Genomic DNA, 12,804 nt, shown 5'->3' with positions numbered 1-12,804 from the left:
ATAAAATGACGATTAGAATATAATACTTTTATCTGTATGAAAATTATTAAATTGAACCATATTTAAAAAAAACAACGTCCAAACAGTTATTGAGCAAAGATAAAATCGGGCTCCTCTCATACACTTAAAACCAGCTGTTAAATTGATTGTTTATAGATTTTAAAAGAGCCTGAAATATTTGATTTTTTGATAAACATGCCAAATAAAATATAGCAGCATACTTTCCTCCAATGATTATTTAAATAGAATAAAGTCCCATAAAGACTGACATAATGAAAAACACCTGCCATATTCCTGACTTGGTACAGGTGATACACTCCGTGCGTTACCTTATCTTGATATAGAATATATGCCATATCCTGTTTAACAATTAACGAAGAGTGCTCTTAATTCATATCATACAGAGGATGAATACTATTGTTGACATTGTTGTTATTTTTTGCATACTACAGGATATATTTATACAGGTCCAAACTTTCTTAGTCGACAACCACAACCCTACTAAAGATAAGTATTTTTTTTCCATTTGAAACTAATTATCAAATCAGGAGCTTATGAGTAGCAATGGAACATTGTCAAAAGCGATCAGTTACTCTCACTGTATATAAAACGGGTGTGTAACGTTGTTACATTCACATTTTTGGGTAATATAAAGTAGACCACTGCAACAGACAGGCGAAGAACAAGATCTGCTCTAAAGTTTTTCAGTTTTCCAAGGGGAATAACTCTGATCCATTAATCGCTGGTTTGAATCATTATATATGTAGGTTTGAAAATCATAGAGAGTGAATTGTTAACGCGTTCATATGTGTTATCATTATACTAAAAAGTAAAAACATAAAAAATACTGAACATAGAGGAAAATTCAAAACAGGAAAGTCTGTTATCAAATGGCAAAATCTATGGCACTCTCAAATCAAAAACTCATCGAGAGGGAATATTACGTTTTTTTCAAAATCGATTTTGGCTTAGAAAAATATTTATTATAACTCTCGTCTACAGATAAAAATATTACTTAGCTGCGATGCTGCAACTTAAAAATACCAATTGAAACAGGACGATGGGATCTAATTCTTAGAGATGACATCTCTGTCATCTCTGCTCCCTGTATATTGGAAATGAATGTTACTACTTATTTGAGTGTCAATCTCATATTGTTAGAAATTTCAGAGAGAAAAAAATAATTTCAGAATATTACCGCATTCATCCAAATGTTGAGAAAATGAAAAGAATGCTTTCATTTTGCAATGTCAAAGAGTTTTAAAAACTAATCATTGTTTATTAAGAAACTAGTAAGACTATTGTAATTAGTATGATTATATCATGTTTATGTAAACATTATTTTGTAGAAACAATAGTTATGACTATGTATTTTGCCTCTTGTTGCACAGGCAAATATGTGTCTAAGTGTTTCCAAATAATGTGATCAAGTCTAATTATCATATCTGCATGAGACCGTGGAGCTAAAGGGAGTTCGCTTCTCAGTTTCAAAATTAGCTTTTCAAAACACTAGTACATATTGATAGGGGATTAGTAAAGGAATCATAAAAGCAAAACAAAAAAATAGGTCATCGTGCTTGTTTTGGATATATTAGCCATTGAAATTTTGGCGGGAAAATGTTCTCTCTTTACTTTTCATAGCTTTATCATTGACACGTTTATTCTCAAAAACTATTAAAATATGATTAATGATTAAAATTTGATAAGACGTTCACAGAGGGCGAATCATTATATATGTAAAAGATTCAAAAAGAAAAATGGGGGACAAAGGGGAACATCTTTTAAGGCATTCAAATAGATAAAACCAGAGGATTCCGTAAATCTGACAAAAAATCCAAAACATGACAAGCGAACATCTTAACAAAAGTAAAATTTTAATTACAAAATCTTAAAAAATACTGCTGTTAATGTTTGAAGCCATGGTACTTTTGCAATACATTCAATGTAAGGAACTCATACCACATATTATTAAAATGATACTTCATGCTAGACATTAGGAAAACATATTTAGTTAAAACATTTCAAATGTTAACTTTTTTCGTAGTCACTAAATGATATCTGCAAAATTGTTCAGTTTACTGAATATAAGAATGCTTCTCCTCCGCTACTTTTTGCAACAATCAACAAATTTCTTTCCTGACTAAAATGAATCGCCCTTGGTTCGGAGAGACCGTCACTTCCAGATAACAGTTGTCGGTGTTGTTTTCCATCAGAAGAGATTAGTATAACATTGTTTGATTTACGTCCTACTACGTATATGTCACCACTGCTATCTACGGTGATGCCTCCTGGTGTCTTCAAAACACTTTCATTTTGAAATGTCCATTGTAGTTTACCTTGAAGATTAAAACATGTAACAGTGTTTTTACCCGGGTTGGTATGATACAGCTTGTCACTAAATGTTGTAACGTAGCATTCGGCCTCCATTTGACCTGCGACTATATCGCTTATGGTCTCGTTATGAGGATTTATCGTTCGAATTCCTTCAAGCCGCCCAGAATAAATTAAATCGGTTCCATTATATGTTATCCCATATATATTCCCATTTAAAGAAATAGTTTTCTTGACGTTTTGGGTTTGCATGTCGATAATATAAATGCAAGGCGCACCAGAACCTCCGGTTGAAACAGCCAAAGAATTGATTTCCGTAATATATGCTACATCAAACGATGATGATGATGATGGCAATTTGACGTTAAAATTCACTGATCCGTTTGCGTTCAGAACGGTTACAGAAGAGTTTCTATAACTACTGCTAGAAAATACCATCCTTCCATCGGGTAGCAGATATGTACCTCTATTTGGTTTGCTTTCTTTGGTGTTAATCGTCTGCTGAAAGTTTAGACTGATATTTTCAAACGATCTTGATGGTACTTTTGCAACCATTAACTGAGCTTGCTTTTGCTTTCTTGTAGTAAGCTCAATATTGGACGGTATACTTTCAACTATGATCTTTCCGAAATTGGGGATGTCGGTAATGAGATTTTTAATTGCAGTGTTGATATTTAATGACAGAACAATCTGTTTCAAATGGTCGCTACTAGATATTGACCTGATGAATTCATTTTTGTCAAAGACCTCTTTTTCAATACGTTTCATTGACAAAAAAGTCTGAAGGTCTGACGCATGCTGTTTGATATCAGAAATGCTCCCTTGCAATATGGCAATCCCTTGTTGTTTTTCCTCTAAAGAATTTAACAGTTGATGGATTTGTTTACTCTCCTGGTCTGCCGTTGCATATAGTTCCTTTATTATATCTGCTTGTATTTTGTCGATATGATTATTGATTGATGTTCTAGTTTCTAGGATTTCCTTCTCAATTTGTTTACGAGTCTCCGGTAAAGTTTTCAGATTGTTTTGTCGGTCTTCCCGGATTTTTTCAATGTTTTCCCCGACTTCCTTTAATGTCTGTTCGATCTCAAAAAATGCATTTGACGATTTGACGTTATTAATGACGTCTTCTATTTTCAATATTTCATGGCATTTGTTGTGACTTTCTACAATACAGTTTCTACAACAAGGACATTCATGCATCTTGCAGTAGATGCTTAACTTCTCATTGTGCTTGTCGCAGAACTGACTAATCTTTACTACATCACTTGGTAATTTATGATAGTCGGTAATTGGTATGACTGTATGATTTCGTGATGCTTTAGATAAACTGTGGTGTTCCTGGCAACTGTCGCAAAGTCCTTCATCACATTCAGTACACCAGACCGCAGAAGGTTTGGATACATGACGTAAATCACAAACACTGCAACTTAAAGATGAAGTCGCCATCATACAATAGAAAACGACAACCTTAAAAATAAAATAGTATAATAAGAGCATAAAGTCGATATTTTATTGTGTCAGAAAAAAATCATCGGCTTGAATTCCTCACGTTATTCTTATTCGTATTCCATATTTAATTCAGTATTAATGGACTTTTTTACAGTTTATTTTGCAGTGATAGCTAGTTTTAAAGGTTGATGCCATTAGATGAATTTTCTTAATTCACTATTATACTTTAATAAACGATTCGAGAAAGATGTGAAAATTGTCACATTTAATTAAAGTTCCTCTAAATTGCATTAAATTAACTGTAGTACATAAGCTAATAGGCTTTCTCAATTCTCGTTTTTTAATAGAGATTGGACCATTGGTTTCCTCGTTTTAATAGATTTACACTCAGTCTGGTAATATTTGAAGCCCTTTATAGCTTGCTGTTTGGTGCGAGTCAAGGCTCCGTGTTGAAGACCGTATTTTGACATATAATGGTTATTCTTTTACAAATTGTGACTTGGGTGGATATTTGAATCATTGGCACTCATACCACATCTCCTTGTGTTCCTCTTTTCACTCCAATAGCCAAAAGGTGTATTTGGTTTATCTAAATCAATTGATGTGTGAAATTCCTACTTTTGGAATGTTTCGAAAACTTCATTAAAATGGTTTCCATATGTTGCTTTTTTGGTGTATTGTTGTTTGTTTTTTTTAGGTCTTTTGCCATAGTGTTGACTTTTCACTTTTTATATATCTTCGCCTCTCTATTTGAAAAGTCTAATAGAGAAAACCCCTTTTCAATCTCTCAAACTCGGCAGTTTTACAATTTCACAAGGCAGTGATTTTTTTCTCTCAGTCTGATTGTAATGAATTAACTTATATGTACACCTAACAGTACGTACAGTACAGTAAGTGAAAATGGTGATATATAAACTTAATTGTTTTTTCTTCTTCTAAGAAATGGAAATATAATAAACAAACTCGAACGAGATACCATGTTAATAGTAATTATAACAATATCAAATGGGAATGGATAAACTGTAAAGTTTGGTTCAAGATATTTTTCTTTCACAAATTAATACATAGTTTTGGCTCAAAATCTTTATTTATTGAGTCATTGCTGTTTGATCTTCATCAACACACAGAGCAAAAAAAAAATACAATGAGGGATGAAGAGCTACCATTTGTACTGCCACTCTAAAAGAACTATATGTTTGATAAGGCAGAACTTTTGCCTAGAAAAAGCCCCCAATAGACCAATTAGACGGTTGTTGTGGTATAATAGTCCCTACGCGACATTCCCCTTCCACGAGGTTAAAGATTAAACATGTTGCAATTCTCATTTTATTATTTTAAGTTTAATCGGCTTTGGCTGATTGTTTAAACATTTCATAAGGTCAAACAAACTTACCGCAAATTGGTGTTGCAAAATTATGCTGCCTTGGCCCTACACCCCCCCCCCCCCCCCCAAATTGTATATGTTTACAGCTGCTTTTTCTTTTTCATAATACCTTAAATTGCAGGTAGACGAGGAACAAACAAACAAGACAAATGTGTTGTATTTATGTTTGTTAGGCTTGCATACAAATCATGGCCGAGACAGATTAAGAAATCAATGCATATGACTTGTACATTTTGATTGGTGGTTTGAATGGAGTGAAAAGAGTGAAGATAGAAGAGTGTAGGTTTAATCGTGAATAGCACACATAGAAACAACTGCCATTTTCAAGAGACGCCTAGTGGGATTAGGGAAATAATTTTGAACCTATCAGATGACTAAATATTAAGCATAATCAAACATGCCACGAAGGAGCTTTAAAATGAAATATTGTTCAATAGTCTATAAGAGAGACACAAAAACAAAGATAAATGATTACGACACTGATAACCGGGATACACAAATGTGCATATGAGAGATGTACGCAAGTAAAATAAGCTGGAGTTGTTCTCTCTTTGTCACTTTCGTTTTTTGTGGTAGGAAAGGAGTATAGGATTATACTTACCATTCTTATCTTATTTGTAGAAGAACATTGATTAATAATATTAAAACATTTATACAAATCGTGTTAGATTCAGTTATTTACCTTATGTATCCGAATATGTCATGCCTTTTTGGTAAACGACCGACCAGGAAAGTAAATACACGGCTGATCACGTGACTTTATATGAAAAACGATAAACATGATATGGCGGTATATTTCAAATGTGTTTTATCCAACAGTTAATTACACACATAATGCTGAAACTTACTACGAATTCATGCATTATTTCTTTGGAACGTTTGCATTGCGTGAAACTATTTTCACTTAAGTTAATTTGGTGATAATGATGATCAATATCATATGTCCCAGTGAGGTCAGATGAACATAAAAATCTTATTTTAGAAATATCTTAGAATAGATAACCGTTATATGTATCGCAAACATTAACATGATTAAGTGAATCTTAATTTTAAAGTCATCCAAACAAAAAATGAGGACGAAATTACAGGTCTTTCTCGTATACGACTTCACACTAACGTCGCAAATCAGTCCGCGCGTTAAGTACTGCGTATTGGCAGAGACATATATACACATAAAATTGAGAATGGAAATGGGGAATGTGTCAAAGAGACAACAACCCGACCAAATAACACATGTATATATGTCTCTGGTATTGGTCTCTGGTATTGGTATATATATAATTCATGTCACAACCCGCAAAGACATGTAAGTGAAGAGTAACTTCCAACATACAGAGAACGAACTTGAATATTATCGTTAACATTCTTCTTTCAACTGCAATATGAGCTATCAAAATGATGTAACAGAAAAAAACAAACATGCCACATGATTATTTCTGAAGTAAGGACAACGAGGGGTAACTCTAAAATTTCTTAAATAAACAGTGTGTTTATTCTTCATGTAATCATGATTATCATATCCAAAATGTCATGTCTTATAATAATTATATTACGTGTTCTTTCAGTTTCGTAAATAAAAATTAAGGTATCCAGAAATTGAAGGAATATAGCTGTTCCGGGCCATATGAGTATGTGTACCATACGCGTATGCATGGTCATGACCGTATGGGTATATATATATACTAGAACACACCCGTGATATCGCGGGTCCGTGACTGAATTAAAGAATATAACTATGCGCAAGCCTTATTTTAGTATTAGTATTGTCATCTGATAAAATCATGCCGATTATAAGATACACAGTTTTCTCTGCTTTCAAATCTTTCTGTTTGAACTCGTCGAACTGGAACTTATCAATTATTGGTATACATATTAATTATTTGGAAAACAAAAGGTCCTGGAATGGAGTATTTTTTAATCAACAGCATTGTCCTATATTAGTTATAAATAAAGTTGAATTCTTTGATTCGCTGTTTTACGTCATGCCCGCTAACAAACTGAAAACTGTACCTATACGCCTTATTTTTAGTCCAGATTTTTAGTATTCGTATTGTTATCTTAGAAATTCTTACTGTTTAAAATACTACAATAGGTAACAATTTGACAATTTAGTAGTGTCAACCCTATGATTATGCACCGTGTATATAGCAGATTTATCCTGAATACACCGTTAGGTGGTGCGCCTGTCAGATGCGGAACGTACAGATAAGGTAATATGTAACAGGTGATTATACTATTGGTATCGGTATCGGACTCGACCCGGAACTTCTTAATTATTGGCAATATTAATTACGTGGAAAACAAAAGGGCCTGGAGGGGTGTAATTTCTAATCTACACCTTTGTACTATATTAGTTGTATATAAAGTTGAATTCTTTGATTCGTCGTTTTTACGTGATGACGGCTGACAAATTGGACCTCGTAATTTTAGTATTATAGATACTCATATGGTCCGACGGTCCATACGCGTATGGTCGGACCGTACGCGTATGGTCGGAGTTAGTAAGTTTACAGTTAATACTTAACTCTTCATAAGGTATGACCCTTCTAGTTGGCAAGTCATTGAAAAGACGATAGCAAAGGTCATTTTATTATATATTTAAATGATAAAACGTTTAAATGAATAAAAATAAACAGTTTCGCGCATTTTATTTTACTCACTAGTCACAACGACTTGAGAAGACATTTTCCAAAATTTCTTAATGAACTGGTATGTAATGTCCCAAGTATTCACCGATATCGCTCCGCGCAGCTGCTTAGAAGGCTAGAAAAAGCTTGAACACAACCAAGACGTGCAATTTTAATGCAGAAAAGATATGGTTCTGCGTGTAAGTAAATATCACCATAAGCATTAATGCAATAAAATAACTACCAATGAAAACTAATTGTGGCATCAATATTTGATGTTTATGAATCCTTTGAATTATGAAATTTATACATTTTCATGTAATCATCATTGTTTTCTTTTAGATAACATGTATTGTTTTGTTGAAACGTTTTTAATACATATTTGAAAAAAAATACCTTTATGGCCAAAATACTCATATGACCAGGTCCGTTTATAACCGAACGAGTATATACTCATATGATCCGACCATACGTGAACGGTCGGACCATACGCGTATGGTTGGACCATATGAGTATACGCATATATGGTCATGACAATATACGCGTATGGTCCAAATACTCATATGGTCCGGAACATAGTCACTTTCGAAAATGATTTTCCTTTTAAAACCTAAATCTTACTTAATTCTTCCAAAAATAACGACTGACGATACCAAAATGCGTCGTACTATGGGGAGAAGGCATTTGTTTTGTGTTTTGTAGTCAGACACTTAGTATTGTATTGATTCCCTTTACACATTACCAATTCCAACAACATCTATGAATGCTGTTGAATGCAAAGCAAAACAAAAATCGTTTTTTTCTTTCTTCTGCTGGTTGAAGTGAACTGTATGCATGGTTAGATTTTCGTCCATTGAGTACCTTGCATGACCATGCGTGGTTGTATAGGAAACCAGAATACATTTGATATCATAAAAAAAATTTAATTCATTTATATATCTGTGCTGTTAACTGGGCTTATTACATTAAACTAGATTTCATAGAAGTCTGACTTACAACTTAAAATACTTGCTATTTGTAAGTTCTTCAATAAGGATACGAATTAAGTAGTCTGTAAATTGTTTACCTTGAAAATATATTACTACAATCCCTATTCCGCTTTCTTTAATACACTCCCAGCCACCCTGAAATACTGAAGATAAAGCAAACAAGACCAATAACTTGATATAAATGGGGCCAAATTAATCATGAAGGATTATCTCATGCAACATCTATTTAACAACTTTTGATACATATATCTGCTATGTGCCAGCGGTCTTGTTTGATATTTTTGTTGATATAGTAAGTACCAGAGCCAAAGTTGACATTGTTTTGAATTTAACCCATTTCTCGAACGTCAGTCTTTTTTTTCTAAGTGAAGATTATTTGTGTCACCATTGCCTGAACTGTATTTGTAAAGGGGCACTAGCTGACAAATTCATGTTCACCGCTTTGACTCAAATTCTCATATTAGATTTATAACCCTGTAAAACATTTATTCAACTTATAAAAAAAGTCTTAAATAAACAATTTATATGGCATGGATCGTAAATATGTAGCTTCGTTTCATGTGTATTTTAGTCTAGACGACATCTTAATAACTACCGAGATGACCCCGAAAACAGCTGACGGTCACAAAACACGATATAAACATAAATATAAATATAAACAGATATGTGGACCTCGTGCAATTGGGTTTTTCTATGTCTGTTTGATTTCAAGTTTAGTACGGTTAAAAGAATAATTTATTTTTTTTCAATTTTAACTGTATGAAAAGGATTTTTTTTGTGGATTGAATCAGACAATCAAATGATTTACCTTTGTTTCACTTTCATTGTTAACATTTTTTCTACTAGTAATCCATCTCTATAGTTAAGGGGTTTGAACACCTTAGCTGTATTTGGCAAAACTTTTAGGAATTTTGGTTATCAATGCTCATCAACTTTTTTTTAAAACTTTTTGTTATTCGAACGTCCCTGACTAGTCTTTTGTAGACGTTTTTACGGTATACACCATTCAAAGCTGTGTTTTTTTTTGGAAAAAAAAACCCAGTATAACGTCGACATAATCGTAACGTCGCCGCATTGCAGGCCGTAAACGTTGACTTTTGACGTTATTCACTACCAACAAGGCAAGGTAACACCACGGGGGGGGGGGGGGGGGGGGGGGGGGGGTAACTTCGATATTTTTTTGGTAGGGGTGTGCCATTTTTGCCTCAGAAAACGTACCCATTTTAATATAACATTCACTGAAATTCAGTACCTATAGTTATATAAATATTGAAGAAAGAATTACCTATACTTATATAAATATTTAAGAAAGAATGATATACAATATTTAAAATATGACCCATGCGTATATAAGCACTAACTCATCTTCACTCATAATTCATAAAAATACCAGTTACCCTTAATTTTTCATATATATAAAATATAAATTGACATTCTCAATAGCATATTTATATATGATATGTAGATCATTTCCCAAATTAATAAACAGTTATCAAACGTAAATGCATATTAATATAGGATGTCGTTAAAAAGGAGGGTAATTTTATATAAAATCTCGCAAAATTATGACCCATATTTTTGGCACATCCCCGTATACCCAATAATAGGAAGTTGACCCCCCGTGGGTAACACATTGATTATTAGACAAAAATCGAAGTCGGTGACCATATGATTATTTTATATTATCAAAACAGAAATGTATGTCAACAGATGATATATATATATGTAGATTTTTTTAAAGAAAAATCTATGAAGTAGAAATAGACATTTGCCGATTTTAAGAAAAATTTTATATGTTTTTTCGTCGATTTTATCAGAGACATATAATAATGTATTATATGTCTCTGATTTTATGTGCTTCAGTTCTATATACAAATATGCTCCCATATTGAAAGAAATCAATCTGAAATATTTCAGATAATGAAAAAGAAAAATGTATTATTTTTTTCGATTTCAGTCAGTTGTAGTTCATGATCATCGAGCCAAGAATGTATGCAAAATTTTAGCATAATCTGTGTTTTGGACAATTTTGAGTAAATTCTGTATCACAAATATGTGTTGTTTATGTATTACTCTATTCAGAAGATTTATTAATAGTTTTGTTTTACATTCATTAATTTTTTATAAGTCCTATCTACATATACTGATATAGCTCCTCTTTTAACCGTCCTATGACCGAAAACCGGAAAAGAACACATTTTTCTGCATAAAAGGGTCCCAAATTTTTTTCGCCTCGCTCAGCTCGGCGGTAGTTGCTTGCACATTGTTTCTTTCTAGCTACGCCCCTGAATTGAAATACTTTAAACTAAGACTTTAAAGAATTAGATTAATCATATTTAGTGTTGACTGTTTCATGATTGCTTTATATACAAACAGTGTACAACTAACCTGGGAACAGTATGTTCCCGAACTAAGATCAACTAACTTGGGTTATATAATTTTTTGGCAGTGGCTATTTGACCGGCACCGGCTAAATAGCAAATTTGCTATTTGACCGGCACCGGCAAAATAGCAAATTTGCTATTTAGCCGGCACTGAATAAAACTGTTTATTGATGTGATAAGTAAAGAATAAATAAGCTTTATGATAATTTAAAATCATTTTATCACAAAATATCAAGCATTAAAAATACACGGAGTACAATAAAAAAAAAAATATTGAAGATGTTCATAAATAAATAATTTATAACTTTATAATATTAATTAAAAGCATGAAAATACATTTGTATAAACATTACTAAATGTATGTTTTTCTAAAATATTTATAAATCTGTCATACATCATTACTCCACATTACCAGATTTTGCTGAACATTTTCTGATTGCCTTAAATTCTTTGCGAACAGAACGAGACCTCAAAACAAGTGGTTTATTTCAAAAGAGGACTGTTTCAACATTCTCGAATGATTCACCTGAATATAAATATCAAGAGTTGATGACACCATATGCTTGGGCATATATCATGAAACAGTTTTCACTACGGTCTGAAATAAAATTGGCGAAGAAAGAGAGTGGTGATAGAGAAATTATATGGACAACTACAACAAACTGTCATCAGTCTTCCAAAAAAGAGTACCTGAAAAAGCAATTGTGGACCATTTCATACGAAAAGTTCCAAAGAAATCGGATTTCTTTTATTAGACTGGTTTGTTGGAAGCGATTTAGAAGAAAAAAATGCTGCTTATAACAACATTTTAATAACTGAGGAACAAGTTGAAGCAAGACCTGAACTTTCAACTGCCTCTTGTTTGGACTCAATTGTAAACATTTATTTAATCAAAAAATATTGTCAAAAAGATGCATGGGAAGCTATTAAGAGCATTCATAAAGAGAAATAAAAGAAACCCTATGCACATATGATGCAGATCTAAAGGAAGCCAGTGTAATATGTAGTTCCTGTTTGGAGTGGCAAAATTTATCTTGTGCTAGATTAAAACAACTTTCAAAGGCAAATAATTGGTTTTGTAACAATTGCAGATGTTAAATCATGTACATGTGTCCTTTTGAAATTCATAGCAACAACTTTTAATATTGTCTTTTTTAAGATGTACGAAGTTTCACATAACATTATTTTTTATAGCATGGCAGGATATTTAAACCATAGATTTTACACAGAATTTGGCATCAACTTTTTTATAAATATTTTAGAAAAAAATATATTTAAAAATGTATATATACAAATGTGTTTTCATGCTTTTAATCAATATTATAAAGTTATAAATTATTTATTTATGAACATCTTCAATAAAAAAAATTGACTGTACTCAGTGTATTTTTAATGCTTGATATTGTGATAAATCATTTATAATTATATAAGCTTAATTATTTATTCTCTAATTACATGACTAACATGACTAATCACATCAATGAACAGTTTTATTCAGTGCCGGCTAAATAGCAAATTTGCTATTTTGCCGGTGCCGGTCAAATAGCAAATTTGCTATTTAGCCGGTGCCGGTCAAATAGCCACTGCCTAATTTTTTCGCTTGAGATTGCACTGCACTCTTTAAGGTAAGTTGTCGT

The 12,804-nt window shown here is 32.5% G+C and overlaps 1 protein-coding gene across 1 annotated transcript; it reads right to left on the bottom strand.

The window, feature by feature from the left end:
- Positions 1 to 1,857: 1,857 nt before the first annotated feature.
- On the bottom strand, positions 1,858 to 5,922 carry LOC139481838 (tripartite motif-containing protein 2-like). The gene is made up of 2 exons (XM_071265354.1): positions 5,850 to 5,922; positions 1,858 to 3,801 (listed from the first exon to the last, which is right to left on the bottom strand). Exon 2 carries the CDS (start codon positions 3,781 to 3,783, stop codon positions 2,071 to 2,073), a length of 1,713 nt encoding a protein of 570 aa, XP_071121455.1. The 5' UTR covers positions 3,784 to 3,801; positions 5,850 to 5,922; the 3' UTR covers positions 1,858 to 2,070.
- Between the last annotated feature and the right edge of the window lie 6,882 nt (positions 5,923 to 12,804).

Source organism: Mytilus edulis, chromosome 7 (genome assembly GCF_963676685.1).
Source record: "Mytilus edulis chromosome 7, xbMytEdul2.2, whole genome shotgun sequence".
NCBI lineage: Eukaryota > Metazoa > Mollusca > Bivalvia > Mytilida > Mytilidae > Mytilus > Mytilus edulis.
This window is presented reverse-complemented; position numbering and strand designations above follow the sequence as displayed.